The sequence below is a fragment of the Salvelinus namaycush genome, chromosome 1, assembly GCF_016432855.1.
Source record: "Salvelinus namaycush isolate Seneca chromosome 1, SaNama_1.0, whole genome shotgun sequence".
Taxonomy (NCBI): domain Eukaryota; kingdom Metazoa; phylum Chordata; class Actinopteri; order Salmoniformes; family Salmonidae; genus Salvelinus; species Salvelinus namaycush.
Window position 1 is genome coordinate 73,351,778 of NC_052307.1, and position 22,242 is coordinate 73,374,019.

General features: G+C 46.3%; 1 protein-coding gene across 1 annotated transcript; it reads right to left on the bottom strand.

Annotated features, from left to right (window-relative positions):
* Window positions 1-266: 266 nt before the first annotated feature.
* On the bottom strand, window positions 267-20,577 carry LOC120052877 (aggrecan core protein-like; the record flags this gene model as incomplete). Its single annotated transcript, XM_039000075.1, has 17 exons — window positions 267-457; window positions 734-878; window positions 1,487-1,569; window positions 1,672-1,830; window positions 5,418-5,531; window positions 6,735-6,848; window positions 7,101-8,603; window positions 8,754-8,852; window positions 10,004-10,297; window positions 12,757-12,884; window positions 13,378-13,552; window positions 13,926-14,615; window positions 15,584-15,877; window positions 16,155-16,282; window positions 17,443-17,617; window positions 17,974-18,265; window positions 20,455-20,577. Coding segments are annotated over 17 exons (4,707 nt in total), but the record flags the coding sequence as incomplete, so codon positions are not given.
* Between the last annotated feature and the right edge of the window lie 1,665 nt (window positions 20,578-22,242).

The following is a 22,242-nucleotide window of genomic DNA, read 5'->3' on the forward strand; positions in this document are numbered from 1 at the left end:
TTGGCAAGAGAAACAAACATTACCTTCATAGATTCATACATTACCTTCAATGATTCAAAAGTAATTTCATAGCATTAGACAAAATTACAATAATGCAAAGCTTCACTGAAAACTACAGTGACATTTTCGTCAACCTACAAGGAACCTCGATTTCCACCTTTCTACCGATCATTTCAATAGCAGAGTTCTTAAGGAGAATTGGAAGTGTGTCAATGTGGGACCTACAGGTATGTTTATAGAGTGTTGAAAGAGCAAAAGAGTGTGTACTACTCACCGCCCATACATTCCACCTGTGGCTTCTCCCACTGTCCGTCTGCCATGCAGCGCACCACAGGCAGGTGGCGCTGTAGGAGGCCTGGGTTACACTGGTAGCGGATGATGGACCCCACAGTATACTGCTCCCGCCTGCTGCCGAACATCTTGGCATTCTCCACCTCTGGCGGTGCGCCACAGTAGACTGGGGAACAATGATTAGTAAATCAATCAATCAACAAATCTATCAATCCATCAAATTACAACTGATGATATTTATTGGTAGCAATTTATTTTGAAGGGTACCTGCCTAATGAGTTAATAAAACATGAACGAGTTGTAACACCAGCACAGGTATAAGATAACATACACATAATGATGGCGAAGGTACAGTAAAATGAGTTTTTAAGAAAATAATTACCAGTGCCCATCCAGACTCTAGAACACAATTCTTGAACCCTAACCCCTGACCCATATGTACCTGGGCCAGTCTTGCAGGTGAAGGGCAGGTGGTAGTTGCAGGGAACGTCGTTCCATTGGCCGTTCTCGTGCCAGATCATCACCACACAGTCTTCTCCAGAGTTAAAGTAGTTATCCGGCTGGTTCGGCCGCCAGTTCTCAAATTGCTGAGGGGTGAGGAGAGCAACATTGGTAGGAAGTTACAAAGACCATTTATGTTTCTGTTGGTTTCTTGTTTTCAATGTAAAAAAACCAGAAATCAGGAGAGTAAGTAAGTAGGCTATAGCATGCAGATCAGAATGGACAGGTACAGTATGAACAGTGTATGAATGTACAGGTACAGTATGAACAGTGTATGAATCTACAGGTACAGTATGAACAGTGTATGAATCTACAGGTACAGTATGAACAGTGTTTGAATCTACAGGTACAGTATGAACAGTGTATGAATCTACAGGTACAGTATGAACAGTGTATGAATCTACAGGTACAGTATGAACAGTGTATGAATCTACAGGTACAGTATGAACAGTGTATGAATCTACAAGTACAGTATGAACAGTGTATGAATCTACAGGTACAGGTAGAGTATGAACAGTGTTTGAATGCGGTAGGCTACAGTATGAACAGTGTATGAATGCGGTAGGCTACAGTAGGTGATCTGGTGGTCCCGGGAAAGGAAATGTTGGGAACCACTGGGGGAGAGCACTCTGAGTGGGGACTATGTTCTGTGCTAACCCACTTTCTCTGTACTGTGTCTGTCTGCCTGACTCACCAGTGGTGTGCCGTCTATCCAGCGGAAGTCATTCTCCACTGTCTTGTCATTGAGCCCAATCCACTGGTAGTCCTGGCCGTTGGCTGGAGGGGGGAAAGAGTGAAGGGATATTCTCTCTCTCTCTCTCACACACACACACACACACACACACACACACACACACACACACACAGGCCTTTACTCACAGTTGACAAAGTGCTGTTCCTCTGGGGTGATGATGCTGACCAGGTGAGCGCTGAGGTCTCGGCAGCGCTGCTCGGCGTCCAGCCAGGTCTCTCTCTCGGGGAAGTGCAGGTAACAGTTGCCCTGAAACTTAGTCCACCCCTCCTCACAATCCTGCTCGTCTGTGTCGTCAACAGCAGGGGGCGATAATGAGACAGAGGATACCACACCCCGGAGAAGCCCGGTTTATTACAGACACTCAAATACATTTACATTAGATAGGAGGGAATGCTGATCAACACCACATATGACACCATAGAGGTTTTATGGAGGCTGTGTTTGTTCTAGAACTGCTGCCATTTTTCTATGCTCCATTATTAGTCCAACTATAATCATTGATTTCTTTCAGTCCAACCTATGGTGTGATAAATATTACATTTTACATTTACATTTTAGTCATTTAGCAGACGCTCTTATCCAGAGCGACTTACAGTAGAGTGCATACATTTTATTACATTTTTTTTTTTTTTACTTTTTTTTTAACATACTGAGACAAGGATATCCCTACCGGCCAAACCCTCCCTACCGGCCAAACCCTCCCTAACCCGGACGACGCTATGCCAATTGTGCGTCGCCCCACGGATCTCCCGGTTGCGGCCGGCTGCGACAGAGCCTGGGCGCGAACCCAGCCCAGCCTGGGCGCGAACCCAGAGACTCTGGTGGCGCAGCTAGCACTGCGATGCAGTGCCCTAGACCACTGCGCCACCCGGGAGATCTATTACTGCACATTAGTGAAAATACTGCGTTTTCCGGGACCTATTAACTATCAACTTGATTCACTGCTTGAGAACACTGGCACTTTGAGGTATATGACATTTTTTGGAATGGGTGAAACATTCATCAAGCATCCATTTAACCATCAACTACAGGGTATGGTGACCAAAACATTCTGCTTTAGCCAACGTGTTGTTGTTCTGCAAAACAAGCCAAAAATGTACAGTTGTTAATGCAGAAAATGGTTCTTTCTATAATGGATTTGTGTTTTAAAAACTAAAGCACAAACGAAAAACACCTGGAAAATTAGCACACGGGGTCTCTTGGGTAGTCTAACTAAATAATAATTGGTTGTGATACTTTAAATATACAACAAATCATTTAAATAGTCAGCCTAGTGAGGCCCTCCCAACAGTTAATGAGAGTTTCTGTAGTGAGGCCCTCCCAACAGTTAATGAGAGTTTCTGTAGTGAGGCCCTCCCAACAGTTAATGAGACTTTCTGTAGTGAGGCCCTCCCAACAGTTAATGAGAGTTTCTGTAGTGAGGCCCTCCCAACAGTTAATGAGAGTTTCTGTAGTGAGGCCCTCCGAACAGTTAATAAGAGTTGCTGTAGGGAAATGTAATCTGTATACTTGTTTACAGAACATGGTGAATACCTTTTTTTCCCTTCACTGTACCGTTCAAGGTTTCATTCATTCCTTCACCACACCTACATGACTAAACAATTTCACAAAATGGCTTCTTCAGCTACTTCCATACACCTGCTTGCTAGGAGCAGCAACAGAACTACACACTAAGAAAAGAAGGTTCCTCAAGGGTTCTTTGGGAAGGGTGATGGTTCTATGTGGAACCATAATGACTCAAAGAACCATTTGAGCCCTTCAATGGTTCTTTGCAGTTTTGTGATAATTAAAATGTATTCATTAGAATATTTTGGGGCGTGGCTTGCGCATAGCTTTTTGTACAACTGTGAGTGAGTGTCATTCCAGTTGATCTAATCTGTTGTGTTAAATATGACTATGGCCAGTGACAGTGTCTTGTAAAAGACTCATGTATGAACTTGTGTCAATTGAGAACATTTGACTGCTTACTAAATCAGTGGTTGTCAATTCTCTCGTTAGTGACTCCCAGAGCTAGCACACCTAACTCAACGTGTCAGCGAAAACAATAATAACGCAGCAGGAATTTCAACAATATAATAAAACAACATGTATGGTTCTTCAAAAGGATCTACAAAGAACCTTTTACACTAACAAAGGTTCTTTATATAACTATTCTCCATCAAGGTCCTATAAAGAACCATAAAAATGGGGTTCTATGTGGCCCCAAAAAGGCTTTAAACCATAGCGGAACCCTTTATTGGTGCTATATAGATCCTTTATAGAACCTTAGGAAATTGTTTTTTATAGCACCATAAAGGTTCCATTTAGAACCTTATGAGCATGGTTCTTTATAAAACCTTCAAAAAAAGGTTATATATAGCACCAAAAAGGGATCCACTATGGTTACAAGCCAAAGAACCATTATTTGGCATTATACAGAACCTCTTGTTTTGTGTGTAGACCTGGCTGAGAAAATCCACCCACCAGATATAAGCATATATAAGATATATATATATAAGATACAAGGACAGGGAGCAGTATGATGACATTGCCCCTAGACTACGGATGCCCCTATACCCCTTTAGACCCGTGGATCAGTCAGGGTCTTAACTTACTGTTGACACTTAGAATACACAAGATGCGCTTCCCGGGTGGCACAGTGGTCTAAGGCACTGCATTGCATAGATTCTGGGTTCGACCCCAGGCTCTGTCGCGACCGGGAGGCCCATGGGGCGGTGCACAATTGGCCCAGCGTCATCCGGGCTAGGGAGGGTTTGGCTGGCAGGCGCACTAGCGACTCCTGTGTCGGGCCGGGCGCAGTGCAGGTCGCCAGGTGTATAGTGTTTCCTCCGACACATTGGTGCGGCTGGCTTCCGGTTTGGATGTGCATTGTGTCAAGAAGCAGTGCGGGTTGTGTTTCGGAGGACGCATGGCCTTCGCCACTCCCGAGTCCGTACGGGAGTTGCAGCGATGAGACAAGACTGTAACTACTACCAATTGGATACCATGAGATTGGGGAGAAAAAAAGGGGTAAAAAAAAGAATACACAATGTGCAATTTCTACATGTGGTTGTGCATCAACAGTTTCTCTTGTTACGTCATTCACTGACAGTTACTCAATTAGCCCGTGTCAGCCAAACCATTTTTATTGGTAAATTAATCCAGCCAGCTATCTAAACTTGTAGTAATCACAGTTGAATTACAGACCGAGGCTCCCTCATTGATTTTGTTAATCACTCTCACTGAAATATCATATTAAAAACTGCAAACATTTCTCTCTACCCTATGGCAAAATGTGTACAAATGCAGGAAAGTTGCTGTAAAACTGCTAATTAGTCTCTCCGCCCCATGGCAAAAGACGCAGAATTTCAGCAAACTTGCTTTAAAACTACAACATTTTCTATACAACCCATAGCAAAATGTGTAGAATTGCAGGAAATTAATTGTAGATTTTATTTTTAATGATCTCCTCTGTTAAGAGGGGGGCCGCTAAAATGTTTTGCTCACAAGGATCTAATGTCAGTTTTGCGTTTTTACCCCTAATGGTAAGGATTTGGCAAAAGGAAAGCTGATCCTAGATCTGTGCCTACAATCAACTTACCGTATTCTGGGGCAGACAGAATAATTCACTGCCACACCTGGGTCACGTTCAGCATGCACAAAACAGGAGAAAACGTTTTTGAAATAGAGGAAGTATACCCAAACTTGGCCGATGATAACCCTAATTGGGGTTTTCCATTTAAAAACGTTTTCGGCCATTTGTCCTCCTGAACGCAGCCCTGCTATGATGCAAGCTGCCAGCGATAACAGTTTCCTTTGCATCCTTATGACTCCTGTTGTTTTTGAGAGGTTGTTGTTTGTTAGTAAACATTAGCTGAAGCCGACCTCGTACCAATCTCGCAGCGGTCCCCTCCGTAGCTGGGCAGGCATAAGCATTTGTAAGAGTCTGCATTTTCCACACAGGTGGCTCCATTGGCACAAGGGTTGGAATGGCACACATCAACCTCTGCAAAAAAGGGGGGGGGCGGGGTGAGACTGGTGCCTCAGGGGGTGAAGGAGTAGTTGCCTTGGCAGGGGGGGAGCTGGGACACAACATCATGGAAGTCATGGAATCGGAACACTGAGATGCTGCAACATGGTGATTCAGACTTACTGTGTCAGATCATCATTGAAAGGAAGATGAATAATCATCTCAATGATGTTCACTCCTGTACATGTTAACCTTTCTTCAGACCACAACATTTTACTACTTTTTTTCATAAATGTTGAACTTCTGATTCATACAGTTTAGAAGACAGATACTTTATCATATTAAATGTATTAAGATCTGAAGTAACTTTAAGTCTGGATCAGCTACTTGTTGGGAGGCATACCCATAGAAATAGAATGACTAGATGAGAGTAATTCTAATTCTTTGGGCAGTCTTGTGTTCAGATTCATATAAGCAGAAGTTCCAAGTATGTACCCAGCATGTACCCAGTATGCACCAGGATGTTGGTAGGCGTACCAGGGGTTAGCAGGCATGCAGTAGGAAAGAGAATAGAACAAGCAAAAAATCTGTCTGAAATGGCATCATAATGATGTCCTTTCAACCACTTTTGCAGTTGGGTAGGCTTACTGTAGCCTAGGCAACAGCACAACAAAAACAACACAGGATGGAGTGAAAATGAGTATGGTGGAGATCCTGAGACCTCGAGGCAAGGACACGATACACACATACACGCCAAAGACCCCGCGACTGTCTGACAAACACGAATGAGAGACCCAAAACCAGGTGCAGGCAAAACAGGACAAAACATCACACTACAACACAAAACATACAGTACAAATTCCAAACATACAAATTCCCTGGTTTCCCAGAAATCCTGGTCGGAAGATTCCGGATTTCCTGCTTATTCCCTTCTGATTCTGGGAAACCAGGATTTCAGAAAAACCATTCCCTGAATTTCGCAACCCTAATCATGACAGAGGGACTGATGTCCAGGCATACCGTAGAGAGATGAGAAAAGCATTGCTAGAAACTTTCTTTACTGAGGTGTGTTACTTTCCAGTAAAACATTTACAACACTTCTGAGGACATCAGAATGGATCAGAAAGAGAGATGTGCAGATAGGAACGAAGACTTTGCTAGGAACGAAGGAACAAAGACATCTTATGAGAGATAATGAGAGATAATGAGAGATAATGATACCCCTGCATCAGGACTCACCATACTGGCACCCTTCTCCCACTTTCCCGGGCGGACACTGGCACAGCCCAACACCATCCTCCACTGAGCATGACCCAGCACCACACGGGTTAGGGTCACATGGGTTAGGGATACCTAAGCATGAATACAATTAGGATGAATACAATACAGTGTGTACCTTTGCACCAAAATGGCACCATACTCCCTATTTAGTGCACTATATAGGGAATAGGGTGACATTTCTGATTGGCCCGTTCAATAAAAACACCATGCCACTTTACATCATTTAAATAAGTCTGTTGGCTCTACAGCGTAACAGCCAAACAAACGTTCTTTTAACTGTCCATAGCAATGAACATGGAGTCGACTGAAAGTGTGCTGACTCACCCTCCTCTGAGGATGGCTCCTCCATGACGGCAGGGGTCTGCAGGGAGATGGCTGGGGCAGCCAATCCGGCGGGAGCAAGGTTGGGGGCAAAGGTCATGTAAAACTCGCTGGTGGTCTCCCCCAGCTCAGCCCCGCCAGCCATGGCCTCCTCTGGCCCCTCTGTGCCCTCCATAAGCTCCCTGTTGCTGGGCGGAGAGGACAGCACCACAGGGAGCAGATCTCCAGAGTGTGCCCCAGATGAGACACCGCTGGCCTGGGTTGGGTGGTCAGCACCGTTCCCTGTGTGGGACCCGCTTCCCTGCCCACTGAACTGCACTGGCCCAGCCCCCAGCTCCATGGAAACCGTGGTCGCCTTGGAAACCTCTGTCATGAAGTCATTAGTCAGGAAGGTGACAGCGCTGTCCTCCTCATCGCTGGTGGAGGATCTGGAGATTCCAGACATGTCCCCGGATGGGAAGCCCGACGTTCCGAACCCTGATGCGTATCCACCTCTTCCCGCTCCGTATCCGTAGTGGAGAGACCCCGAGGCCTCCTGTTCCCCTGAGGCTGACCCTGTGAGGTCGGTAAACCCTGACCCCAAGAAGGTCACACCCGGGAAGAACCCTGAGCCACTGCTGCCTGAGGCCGAACCGCTGATATCACCACTTCCGGAGCCGTAGTGGAGAGACCCCGAGGCCTCCTGTTCCCCTGAGGCTGACCCCGTGAGGTCAGTAAACCCTGACCCAAAGAAGTTCACACTCGGGAAGAACCCTGAGCCACTGCTGCCTGAGGCCGAACCGCTGATATCACCGCTTCCGGAGCCGTAGTGGAGAGACCCCGAGGCCTCCTGTTCCCCTGAGGCTGACCCCGTGAGGTCGGTAAACCCTGACCCCAAGAAGGTCACATCAGGGAAGAACCCTGAGCCGCTGCTGCCTGAGGCCGAACCGCTGAATTCCAGGCCCCCTCCACCCAGCTCCTTCTCTTTGTGTGTGTGAGAGGTGGAAACCTCCATCAGTTTCCCATCGATCAGCAGGACCTGAGTGTCTCCGCTTCCCGACTCCTCTCCCGAATGACCACTGGAGCCTCCTGAGGGAAAGAATCCTGAGGGAAATCCGGAAAACTCCTCACTGGAACTAGAGCTGGAGCCGGACGACATTCCAGACCACCCCCCACTTTCCCCAGAGCTGCTGGAGCTGTCAGACGAAGAGCCGCTCTCCTCAGAACTGACACCGGAGCCACTTCCCCATCCCGACAGGAACTCACTGCCACTGAACATTCCCAATCCCATTTCTGAGGGGAAGGTGAGGATCCCAGTGATTCCCTCTCCAGCCTCCTGAGGACCCCCAGAGCCCAAACCAGATAAAACACTGCCACTCCCTGAAGAGAAGGTGACCGTTATTCCCGATCCGTCTCCACTCAGCCCCGAGCCGGACGGATCTTCACTACTCAGACCAGACGATCCGCTGGGAATCTCTGCAGAGCCTGAGGACTCCACAGAGATGGGAGGAGTGATGGAAGGCAGGACTGTGGAGAGAGAGTGAGAGTCAGAGAGAGAGAAAGAAAGCAAAGGGATTTACATATTTCAGTAATGTATATACAGTGTATATATATATATTTATAGTGTAGAATTCCATAAAATGCTTATTAAAGGCAAGTGAAGACAATGGCTCTTACCAGGCCTCAGCAAATCAGTGATGGATGTGAGGTTAACCAAAGACTCTTCTATCTCTGTGATGTTCAATCCAGTTTCATTGGCAAGAAGCAAGATGTCCACTTCAGGAAACAAAAAAGATTTGAGTGAGTGAGTGAGTAAGTGGTTGAGTGAGTGGTTGAGTGAGTGAGGGTGAGTGAGTGAGCATGCGAGCAAGCAAAGAGTGAGTGAGTGAGTGAATGACTGAATGGGTGGGTGAGTGATTGAGTGAGTGAGAGAAGGTGAGTGAGTGACCATGCAAGCGAACAAGTGAGTGAGAGTGAATGATAATGCGAGCGAGTGAAGACTGAGTGAGAGGGTGAGTGAGAGAGTGGGTGTGGGTTGATGGGTGGGTGGGTGAGTGAGAGAGTGGGTGGGTGGGTGGGTGAGTGGGTGAGTAGGTGGGGGGGGTGAGTGGTCGATTGAGAGTGGGTGAGTGGGTGGGTGATTGAGAGAGTGGGTGAGTGGGTGGGTGAGTGAGTGGGTAAGTAGGTGGGGGGGTGGGTGATTGAGAGAGTGGGTGAGTGGGTAAGTGGGTAAGTGGGTGGGTGGGTGAGTTGGTGAGTAGGTGGGGGGGTGGGTGAGTGGTCGAGTGAGAGTGGGTGAGTGGGTGGGTGAGTGGGTAAGTGGGTGAGTGGGTGGGTGGGTGAGTGGGTGAGTAGGTGGGTGGGTGGGTGAGTGGGTGATTGAGAGAGTGGGTGAGTGGGTGGGTGGGTGGGTGATTGAGAGAGTGGGTGAGTGGGTGGGTGAGTGGGTGGGTGGGTGGGTGAGTGAGAGAGTGGGTGGGTGGGTGGGTGAGTGGGTGGGTGGGTGAGTGAGTGGGTGAGTAGGTGGGTGGGTGGGTGGGTGAGTGGGTGATTGAGAGAGTGGGTGAGTGGGTGGGTGATTGAGAGAGTGGGTGAGTGGGTGAGTGTGTAAATGGGTGAGTGGGTGGGTGAGAGAGGAGGTGGGTGAGTGGGTGGGTGGGTGATTGAGAGAGTGGGTGAGTGGGTGGGTGGGTGATTGAGAGAGTGGGTGAGTAGGTGGGTGGGTGATTGAGAGAGTGGGTGAGTGGGTGATTGAGAGAGTGGGTGGGTGAGTGGGTGATTGAGAGATGACACATTATTCTATTACATTCCTGTGTCTATCCAAGACCAACGTCCAGTTTTGATTGCGTTTTAGCCTGAATATTTTTTTGATGTTGAAATAAAGTGGAAACAACATGACTTATGATTCAACACATTTCAGTCCAAACCTTTGAAGCAGTAGGCGTCATATCTGGAATACAAGTCTGGGAATCCCGTCTGGTTGTTGTGGGTGTATACTGTGTACACCCCTGCCTTCCCTGCACCACACGCCACCCGGGGGTTGGTGATGGGGTACCGGACACTCCGGTCGATTAGCCAACCTGCGCGGCACTTATCCAAGCCTTGTCTCCAGGCGGCGTAGAGCTGTCCAGTAGAGGCCAGGGTAGCGTTCAGCTCCTGACAGTGAGCCAGAGCACCGTCATAGGTGAAGCCCTCACTGGAGCCAGCATGGAACACATCACCTAGAGAAGAGAGGACAGTTAGGTTAACGGATCAGAAGATGGTGAGAAGAGAAGAGAAGAGGACAGCCAGGTTAAGGGATGAGAGGATGGTGAGAAGAGAAGAGGACAGCCAGGTTAAGGGATGAGAAGATGAAGAGAAGAGAAGACAGTCAGGTTAAGGGATGAGAAGATGAAGAGAAGAGGACAGCCAGGTTAAGGGATGAGAAGATGAAGGGAAGAGGACAGCCAGGTTAAGGGATGAGAAGATGAAGAGAAGAGGACAGCCAGGTTAAGGGATGAGAAGATGAAGGGAAGAGGACAGCCAGGTTAAGGGATGAGAAGATGAAGAGAAGAGGACCGCCAGGTTAAGGGATGAGAGGATGGTGAGAAGAGAAGAGGACAGTCAGGTTAAGGGATGAGAGGATGGTGAGAAGAGAAGAGGACAGCCAGGTTAAGGGATGAGAGGATGGTGAGAAGAGAAGAGGACAGTCAGGTTAAGGGATGAGAGGATGGTGAGAAGAGAAAAGGACAGCCAGGTTAAGGGATGAGAAGATGAAGAGAAGAGAAGACAGTCAGGTTAAGGGATGAGAAGATGAAGAGAAGAGGACAGCCAGGTTAAGGGATGAGAAGATGAAGAGAAGAGGACAGCCAGGTTAAGGGATGAGAAGATGAAGAGAAGAGGACAGCCAGGTTAAGGGATGAGAGGATGGTGACAAGAGAAGAGAAGACAGTCAGGTTAAGGGATGAGAGGATGGTGAGAAGAGAAGAAGACAGCCAGGTTAAGGGATGAGAAGATGAAGAGAAGAAGACAGCCAGGTTAAGGGATGAGAAGATGAAGAGAAGAGGACAGCCAGGTTAAGGGATGAGAAGATGAAGAGAAGAGGACCGCCAGGTTAAGGGATGAGAGGATGGTGAGAAGAGAAGAAGACAGCCAGGTTAAGGGATGAGAAGATGAAGAGAAGAGAACAGCCAGGTTAAGGGATGAGAGGATGGTGACAAGAGAAGAGAAGACAGTCAGGTTAAGGGATGAGAGGATGGTGACAAGAGAAGAGAAGACAGTCAGGTTAAGGGATAAGAGGATGGTGACAAGAGGACAGTCAGGTTAATGGATGAGAGGATGGTGACAAGAGGACAGTCAGGTTAAGGGATGAGAGGATGGTGACAAGAGAAGAGAAGACAGTCAGGTTAAGGGATGAGAGGATGGTGACAAGAGGACAGTCAGGTTAAGGGATGAGAGGATGGTGACAAGAGAAGAGAAGACAGTCAGGTTAAGGGATGAGAGGACAGTCAGGTTAAGGGATGAGAGGACAGTCAGGTTAAGGGATGAGAGGACAGTCAGGTTAAGGGATGAGAGGACAGTCAGGTTAAGAGAAGAGAGGACAGTCAGATTAAGAGAAGAGAGGACAGTCAGGTTAAGGGATGAGAGGACAGTCAGGTTAAGGGATGAGAGGACAGTCAGGTTAAGAGAAGAGAGGACAGTCAGGTTAAGGGATGAGAGGACAGTCAGGTTAAGAGAAGAGAGGACAGTCAGGTTAAGAGAAGAGAGGACAGTCAGGTTAAGAGAAGAGAGGACAGTCAGGTTAAGGGATGAGAGGACAGTCAGGTTAAGGGATGAGAGGACAGTCAGGTTAAGAGAAGAGAGGACAGTCAGGTTAAGAGAAGAGAGGACAGTCAGGTTAAGAGAAGAGAGGACAGTCAGGTTAAGGGATGAGAGGACAGTCAGGTTAAGGGATGAGAGGACAGTCAGGTTAAGAGAAGAGAGGACAGTCAGGTTAAGAGAAGAGAGGACAGTCAGGTTAAGGGATGAGAGGACAGTCAGATTAAGGGATGAGAGGACAGTCAGGTTAAGAGAAGAGAGGACAGTCAGGTTAAGAGAAGAGAGGACAGTCAGGTTAAGAGAAGAGAGGACAGTCAGGTTAAGAGAAGAGAGGACAGTCAGGTTAAGAGAAGAGAGGACAGTCAGGTTAAGGGATGAGAGGACAATCAGGTTAAGAGAAGAGAGGACAGTCAGGTTAAGAGAAGAGAGGACAGTCAGGTTAAGGGATGAGAGGACAGTCAGGTTAAGAGAAGAGAGGACAGTCAGGTTAAGAGAAGAGAGGACAGTCAGGTTAAGAGAAGAGAGGACAGTCAGGTTAAGAGAAGAGAGGACAGTCAGGTTAAGGGATGAGAGGACAGTCAGGTTAAGGGATGAGAGGACAGTCAGGTTAAGGGATGAGAGGACATGGACAGTCAGTGCTCAAAACAACTCCCACAGCGATGTGGTTTGTGATAAAAGCCAAACCTCTTTTTCAATTGCCATTCATTTCCCACATAGTTAAGACAGAGTATATATAATAAACTAGCCCAACCTCTTGACTTATCTTTAAAGACTACTACTGCAATAGACAGACAAGAAATAGACACAAGGTATGACAACATCTCTGTGTTACAAAGTGATTCAAGAGCAATTTGAGTGAACAAAACCTAGTGTGTTTTCTCACCCCTGAGTCTGTCCACGTAGCAGTACACATCGTAGTGTTCGTCAGCGGGCCTCAGTCCATAGGACCTCACTCCTGGTAAAGTCTCCAGATCCCCAGGGCACTTTTCCAGAGGAGACACGATGGGATACCTGGGCATGAAAACAACCTTTATTCATGGCCATGAATGGGAGTATAATGAAGAAGAAGACGGTTGTACTGATGGTAAGGAACAGGGACTTGAAACAAGTACAGTATCTGTATGTGGTACAGGTGGCCGCCGGCTGGCAGCACCTTCATTGGGGAGGACGGGCTCATAGTAATGGATGGAATGGTATCGTACAAATCAAACACATTTTTGATACCACTCCATTGACTCCATTCCAGCCATTATTATGAGCCATCCTCCTCTCATCAGCCTCCTGTAGTTAGTGTGTGTGTGTGTGTGTGTGTGTGTGTGTGTGTGTGTGTGTGTGTGTGTGTGTGTGTGTGTGTGTGTGTGTGTGTGTGTGTGTGTGTGTGTGTGTGTGTGTGTGTGTGTGTGTGTGTGTGTGTGTGTGTGTGTGTGTGCATGTATTAATCTGTCTTTAAATATGTTTGTGTGCCCATGTGTACAGACAAGTGTGTGTGTGTCTTCCCTCCTACCTGACGGTCTGATCCAGAAGCCAGCCTGCATCACACTGGTTGTAGCCGGCTTCGTAGGCAGCCTGGAGCTGCTCTGGGGTGGCGATGGAGGCTCCAACACTCTGACAGGCCAGCTGGGCCTCCACGAAGGTGAAGGCGTAGCGGCTAGATCCAGCACGGTAGTGGAACACCACGCCTACAGATGGAGGGGGAATGATGCTGATATAATGTGCTTGATCTCATGCACCAAACACATTAATCACCCAAGTGTGTTTTTATTCACAGTTTGTAATCATTCAGATTTTTTAATCAATTATTTGTTGTGTTCTTCAGAGTGTAAAAACGACATTGCAAATATCCTCTCACAGTCAACCTATAAAGCTGACAAGTCTCCTCAGCAATGACTGCAATTCTTGTCTTTCCATTTCAACATGCAAACTCTCAGTAGTATTGAAAGTAGGGCTTGTACACTCAGTTGTTCCAGAAACAACTTTTCCAACACAGCGTCCCATGAAAAGTGACTATGTATGCTATTTACAGTCAAACCCAGCAGATATCCAGTCACTGACCTGTAGCAGAAAATAAATATCCTGATCCGCTCCCTTCGCCGATCTCACTCCCCACATCCGGCCTGGCCGTTACTCTCCCCACCACATCCACAACCAACTCTCTCACACTGGGCGGCTGTGGTAGGAGCAGCTCGGTGACACCGGGCGGCTGTGGCAGGAGCAGCTCGGTGACACTGGGCGGCTGTGGCAGAGGCAGCTCGGTGACACTGGGCGGCTGTGGCAGAGGCAGCTCGGTGACACTGGGCGGCTGTGGTAGGGGCAGCTCGGTGACACTGGGCGGCTGTGGCAGAGGCAGCTCGGTGACACTGGGCGGCTGTGGCAGAGGCAGCTCGGTGACACTGGGCAGCTGTGGCAGCTCGGTGACACTGGGCGGCTGTGGCAGCTCGGTGACACTGGGCGGCTGTGGCAGCTCGGTGACACTGGGCGGCTGTGGCAGCTCGGTGACACTGGGCGGCTGTGGCAGGGGCAGCTCGGTGACACTGGGCGGCTGTGGCAGGGGCAACTCAGTGCCAAAGGTGAAGTCCACGCTAGTGGGTTTCTGGGTGGCCAGGTCCTCACCCAGCGCCTCGCTCTCTGTGGTCATGTTCCTGTAGAACAACTCGGGAGGACCCTGGGTCACCGTGGCAACGCTCAGCACGCCGCTGCCCGCCTCGGTGGGCACCACCATGCCTGAGCCCTCCTCGTCCGTTTCTAGAGGAGACCAAAGAAAGGGTTCATGCTCGTGATCACTAAACTGTTGGGAACGGTTTCCAAACGGAAACGTGTGGTGAGAATGGTTGTTTACTGTTTCACTTAACACTGTTGTGATCCTGAACAAATTCAACCATTTGACAAATATGAAACAATAAAACCCTCACACACACACACGCTTAGGAATATGACACTAAAACGCACACACACACACACACACACACACACATACGCTTACAAATATGACACTAAAACACACACACACACACGCTTACAAATATGACACGAAAACGCACACACACACACACGCTTACAAATATGACACGAAAACGCACACACACACGCTAACAAATATGACACTAAAACACACACACACACGCTTACAAATATGACACTAAAACGCACACACACACGCTAACAAATATGACTCTAATACGCACACACACACACACACACACTAACAAATATGACCCTAAAACGCACACACACACGCTAACAAATGTGACACTAAAACGCACACACACACACGCTAACAAATATGACACTAAAATAAACACACACGCTTACAAATATGACACTAAAACGCACACACACACACGCTTACAAATATGACACGAAAACGCACACACACACACACGCTTACAAATATGACACTAAAACGCACACACACACACACGCTTACAAATATGACACTAAAACGCACACACACACACACACGCTTACAAATATGACACTAAAACGCACACACACACAAGCTTACAAATATGACACTAAAACACTTACCAATATGAAATATTAAAATAATCTTGTGTCGGTAGGTTCATTCCAATGATAACACATTCCAGTCTATGGTTGATTCACAGTGTAACCTAGCCTGGTTCTAGATCTGTTTGTGCTATATAGCCAACTCCTATAGGAGTTGCCAAGACGACACAAACAGATCTGGGACCAGGCTAAATGCAACCTACCTGTGTAGCAGTAGGCATCGTAGCGGGATTCGGGGAGGGGGTACCCCGTCTGGTTGACGTGGAGGTACACGGTCCGTACCCCCAGCAGACCCCCTCCACACTGCGGCCTCCGGACATTGATGGGGTAGCGGACGCTCCTGTCTCCTAGCCAGCCTGCATTGCACACATCCAGACCAGCCTGCCAGGCCAGGTACAGCTGTCCTGTGGTGGCCAACAGGGCCCCCTGCTTACTACACTGTTCCTCAGCCTCAGAGTAGGTGAACTTAGCCACAGAGGCAGAGTAGAACACACTGCCTGGGAGAGGAGAGAACAGGACAGGATGGACGTGAGATAGTGACATGTTCAGTGTAACTTGAGGTTGATAGTTGTGTAGTTAAGAATATTTGAGTCAATGTAACTAATTTATTTGATTAAGGCAATCCACATTAATCACAATTAAAATGTTCACAATTTTCACATCAGAGAGAAAAAGGCGTCTGTGAAAACGACTGTATTCTCCAAAGTGAACATGTCCTGATCTCATCCTGTCACTCACTTATGAAAAAAAGATCAAGGATGTTGCCTTGGTTACCTGTCATCTTCTCGGCAAAACAGTACACGTCGTAAGTCTCGTTGACATCTCTCACTCCGTAAGTTCGCACCCCGGGGAACTCGTCTTTGTCGCCATAACAATTCTCACGTGGATCATGGATTGGGTACCTTTCACAGAAAACAGAAATGAGTGTAAAATCCATACCAGTGCAGAGTGATAGGCCTACCTTGCAGAGAGATCTTTTAAAGTGGTATCCTGTGGGGATCTGATGTATGTCTCGTTGTATATGTTTTGACCCAAATCAATTCTATTCAGTGTGTTGGTTTAATAGAGTTAAACACCTCCATTACAACATCAACATTCTGAATCAGTTGAGGCAGAGCCGTGTTAGTTTATTGATTCAACTGGAGCCTTTGTCTTCCTTACTGGGTTACATATTATTTCAAACATATTATTTTGAAGGTTTAAAAGCTTTAAAAAGCTTCTTAGTCCAAGACTAGGCTTAATCTGTGTCCGGGAAACCGGTCCGCAATGTTTCTTCTAAACCTTCTAGTATTTCTGACAAATCAACTAGAGGAGATTTATGGAATGAGGGCTTTCATTCTGAGGTGTTGAAAAAAACGTACAGGTGAGATCAGAGAAAGGTAAACACAATCCTCTAGGTTTTTGCCAGGGATGGAAGGAGGGATGGCTGGAGGACAAGAGAGGCTGTGTGTCGAGAGGAAGTGGCATGTTCAGAGGCTCAGCTGTCAAACATTCAACAGGAAGTTCTGCATGGCAGACGTCTGTGTTTAGATGGAGGATCAAACCAAATACTGACGTGAAAATGGAAACATTACATAAATGGACAATGTTGAAATACAAACCGTCAAGTACAACTTTATTTATAATTCCTATACAAAGTAAATGATCTCAAGACCTCATGATGCTTAGAGAACTGTATGCACAGTCATTATAAACTGTGTAATAAAATCGTTTAACTTATTTTCAAACATTGGATAGATTACAGATCTGGGTTCAAAATTCTAAGTATTTGTTCAATTTTTTAGATCATTGTTTTCTTTCAAAGTATTTGATTGAGCCTAGTTGGAGTGCCAGATAGGCAGAGCTTGCACTTTTGGGATTATTCCATTGCGTCAGGCAAGCTCACTGAAGCTCACTTAATATTTTAAAGAAAACAAACACTATTTAAAGACAATCCTTATAGACTCCCTCCTTCACTTTGTTCTCAAATCAGTTCAGTTATTTCCAGTCACTTCATTCACTTCACTGCTTTCAACAACTGATTTCAGATCAGTGCAGCTGAAGGAGAGGGATATAGACTGACCTGACAGTCTGGTCGGAGAGCCAGCCGGCGTCACACTGGTGGAAGCCGTCATCATACGCGGCCTGGAGCTGCTCTGGGGTCGCGATCACAGCACTGTTCTGGATACAGGCTGCCTTGGCCTTCTCAAAGGTCAGAGTGTAGCGTGTCGTGATGGCCCGGTAGTGAAACACGATACCTGGAGAGAGACAACAGTGTAACAGCGACAGAGCAGCCACTAATGTCTCCATAAAATAATTAGATCACGGTCTATCTGTGTGGCTTAAAGATACATGATTTATTTTGCTTCAAAGTTGTCTGTATGGTTCATATACAGTACATAGAGCAGATTATAGAAAATACTCATGAAACAATACAAATCCTTAGTATTAGGCAAATAATAACATTTTTAATGTCCTAAAATCAAAAGATAGAAACTCACATGTGTACAGGGGTAGCTTTAAGCACCAACTTTGTTTACAAAGAGAGCAATATCCAAAGATGAATTCCTTGGCAGCAAGCTGCCGTCACACTCCCACTACCCTCTGTCCCTACCTTGAACCAGGACGTCCACAGTGTCATGGTTGTCCTCGATGCCGTGCTGGACCTCACATCGGTAGGTGCCGGTGTCGTTGGACCTCAACTCTGTGATCTTGATGCTGGCGTCAGTGGGGGTCTGGGGGTAGCCCACCATGTGGACCCGGTCCAGATAGTCCTCCTCCACCTTGACCTCTCCGTCCATGGCCACCAGGATGACAGAGACACGCTCCTTAGTGACGCGGCTCCATTTGATGCGGTGGGACAGGGGGGCAATGGTGGGGGCGCCGGGGTCGTGGACGGTGTGATCCTGGAAGTAAGGTTCAAGTTTATTAGAAAAACATAATTACATTACAATACAATAGTAAATACTATTTTTATGTTGATGACCACTCTGAAATAAAACACATCAAGTCACATAATGGTGGAACTACAATGGGATTTCTTATCGTGGAACTTTGTATCACTGTAACTCTTCATTGGTCAATTGAACTGCAGTCCTGTCTGAGTGAGTTTTTTCTCCTCACCAGGAATCAAATATGTGAAAAGAGTTGATACATAAAACAGTATTATGAGAAACATGAAAACAAGTCAAAACAAAGTGGGGGGAGTTAAAATAGTGGAGGGAGTTAAACAGTGGAGGGAGTTAAAATAGTGGAGGGAGTTAAAATAGTGGAGGGAGTTAAAATAGTGGAGGGAGTTAAACAGTGGAGGGAGTTAAAACAGTGAATGGAGTTAAAACAGTGGAGGGAGTTAAAATAGTGGAGGGAGTTAAAACAGTGGAGGGAGTTAAAATAGTGGAGGGAGTTAAAACAGTGGAGGGAGTTAAAACAGTGGGGGGAGTTAAAATAGTGGAGGGAGTTAAAATAGTGGAGGGAGTTAAACAGTGGAGGGAGTTAAAATAGTGGAGGGAGTTAAAATAGTGGAGGGAGTTAAAATAGTGGAGGGAGTTAAACAGTGGAGGGAGTTAAAACAGTGAATGGAGTTAAAACAGTGGAGGGAGTTAAAATAGTGGAGGGAGTTAAAACAGTGGAGGGAGTTAAAATAGTGGAGGGAGTTAAAACAGTGGAGGGAGTTAAAACAGTGGGGGGAGTTAAAATAGTGGAGGGAGTTAAAATAGTGGAGGGAGTTAAACAGTGGAGGGAGTTAAAATAGTGGAGGGAGTTAAACAGTGGAGGGAGTTAATACAGTGGAGGGAGTTAAAACAGTGAATGGAGTTAAAACAGTGGAGGGAGTTAAAATAGTGGAGGGAGTTAAAACAGTGGGGGGAGTTAAAACAGTGGAGGGAGTTAAAACAGTGGAGGGAGTTAAAACAGTGAATGGAGTTAAAACAGTGGAGGGAGTTAAAATAGTGGAGGGAGTTAAAACAGTGGAGGGAGTTAAAACAGTGGAGGGAGTTAAAATAGTGGAGGGAGTTAAAATAGTGGAGGGAGTTAAAACAGTGGGGGGAGTTAAAACAGTGGAGGGAGTTAAAACAGTGGAGGGAGTTAAAATAGTGGAGGGAGTTAAAATAGTGGAGGGAGTTAAAACAGTGGGGGGAGTTAAAACAGTGAATGGAGTTAAAACAGTGGAGGGAGTTAAAATAGTGGAGGGAGTTAAAACAGTGGGGGGGAGTTAAAACAGTGGAGGGGGGTAAAACAGTGGGGGGAGTTAAAACAGTGGAGGGAGTTAAAACAGTGGAGGGAGTTAAAATAGTGGAGGGAGTTAAAATAGTGGAGGGAGTTAAAACAGTGGGGGGAGTTAAAACAGTGGAGGGAGTTAAAACAGTGGAGGGAGTTAAAATAGTGGAGGGAGTTAAAATAGTGGAGGGAGTTAAAACAGTGGGGGGAGTTAAAACAGTGGAGGGAGTTAAAACAGTGGAGGGAGTTAAAACAGTGGAGGGAGTTAAAACAGTGTAGGGAGTTAAAACAGTGGAGGGAGTTAAAATAGTGGAGGGAGTTAAAACAGTGAATGGAGTTAAAACAGTGGAGGGAGTTAAAATAGTGGAGGGAGTTAAAACAGTGAATGGAGTTAAAACAGTGGAGGGAGTTAAAATAGTGGGGGGAGTTAAAACATTGGAGGGAGTTAAAATAGTGGAGGGAGTTAAAATAGTGGAGGGAGTTAAAACAGTGGGGGGAGTTAAAACAGTGGAGGGAGTTAATACAGTGAAGGGAGTTAAACCGTGAAGGGAGTTAAAACAGTGGAGAGTTAAAACAGAATGGAATTAAAACAGTGGAGGGAGTTAAACAGTGGAGGGAGTTAAAACAGTGGAGGGAGTTAAAATAGTGGAGGGAGTTAACACAGTGGAGAGAGTTAACACAGTGGAGGGAGTTAACACAGTGGAGAGAGTTAACACAGTGGAGGGAGTTAAAACATTGGTGGGAGGGTCCCTGAAACAGGAGGTAGTAATCTTGTTAATTTTAAATGAAAAAAAAGAAATAATATGATATGTATTGCTAAATCCAACATCCTTATCTCTCATAACTGTGTAGTATTGATATTGGTGCCAGGCCGACCCACCTGGAAGTAGCAGGGTAGTACCAAGGTGCTGCCCAGTAGAGGGCGCTGAGGCAGCTCCAGTGGGACGCTCACACTCAGTGTGTCCTCAGGGTCTGGAGGGGAAGAGGGCAGAGAGATGGACACACACACACAGACATATATATATATATATATATATATATATATATATATATATATATATATATATAATCACACAATGATTAACAAACAGACACAGGTAAAGACACAGTCACACACGCACACACAAAAAGCCATGAAACCAGACACAGATAAATATGTCATTTCATATGCACTGTATAGTGAGGAGTAATATGTCCACATACCCAGAAAGGAGTGCTCCTCATAGCTGCTGATTTGCTGATAATTGTTGAATGTTGCCGAGGTGACGGACAGACAAACACAAAGTAATACAATCCACCTGATCATAGTTTACCTGAAATCAAAAGAATAAACGCTGACTATGCGCCCTAGGTAGTGTTCTGTTACATTGTAGTTTAAGGTTAATGTTATACAAAGGCATTCATTGGCCTAAATTCATTCAAATTCATTAAAAGACCTTAAAATCAAAGACAGACCAGTTTTGTCTAAGAATGTTGACCATTAAGGATCACTTCCACACAAACCATCTGTACCTCTCCTGGCCTCTGACATCTACTAGAATGCCTTGTTAATGTAACTAGAGGCACTCAGGTACTGGGTGCCTCAGGTTCTGGCCCCAGTCCAGTCCACTGACTACATCTATAATAGATCATCATAATACAATAGTAATACAGTGCATTCGGAAGGTATTCTGACCCCTTCACTTTTTCCACATTTTGTTACATTACAGCCTTATTCTAAAATTGATTAAATCGTTTTTTTTACCTCATCAATCTCCACACAATACCCCATGATGACAAAGCAAAAACAGGTTTTTAGACATTTTTGCAAATGTATATTTTTTTTACATAGGTATTCAGATTCTTTACTAAGTACTTTGTTGAAGCACCTTTGGCAGCGATTACAGCATCGAGTCTTCTTGGGTATGACGCTACAAGCTTGACACACCTGTATTTGGGGAGTTTCTCCCATTCTTCTCTGCAGATCCTAATACTCTCTGTCAGGTTGGATGGGGAGTGTCGCTGCACAGCTATTTTAAGGTCACTCCAGAGATGTTCGATCGGTTTGAAGTGCAGGTTCTGGCTGGGCCACTCAAGGACATTCATAGACTCTCTGTACTTTGCTCCGTTCATCTTTCCCTCGATCCTGACTAGTTTCCCAGTCCCTGCCAGTGAAACACATCCCCACAGAATGATGCTGCCACCCCCATGCTTCACCGTAAGGATGGTGCCAGGTTTCCTCCAGACGTGACGCTTAGCATTCAGGCCAAAGAGTTCAATCTTGGTTTCATCCGACCAGAGAATCTTGTTTCTCATGGTCTGAGAGTCTTTAGGTGCCTTTTGTAAAACTCGAAGTGGGCTCTCATGTGCTGTGTACAGTGGCTTCCGTCTGGCCACTGTACCATAAAGTCCTGATTGGTGGAGTGCTGCAGAGACGTTTGTCCTTCTGGAAGGTTCTCCCATCTCCACAGAGGAAGTTTTGGAGCTCCATCGGGTTCTTGGTCACATCCCTGACCAATGCACTTCTCCCCGGATTGCCCAGTTTGTCCGGGCAGCCAGCTCTAGGAAGAGTCTTGGTGCTTCCAAACTTCTTCCATTTAGGAATGATGGAGGCCACTGTGTTGTTGGGGACCTTTGATGCTGCTAACATTTTTTGGTACCCTTCTCCAGATCTGTGCCTCGACACAAT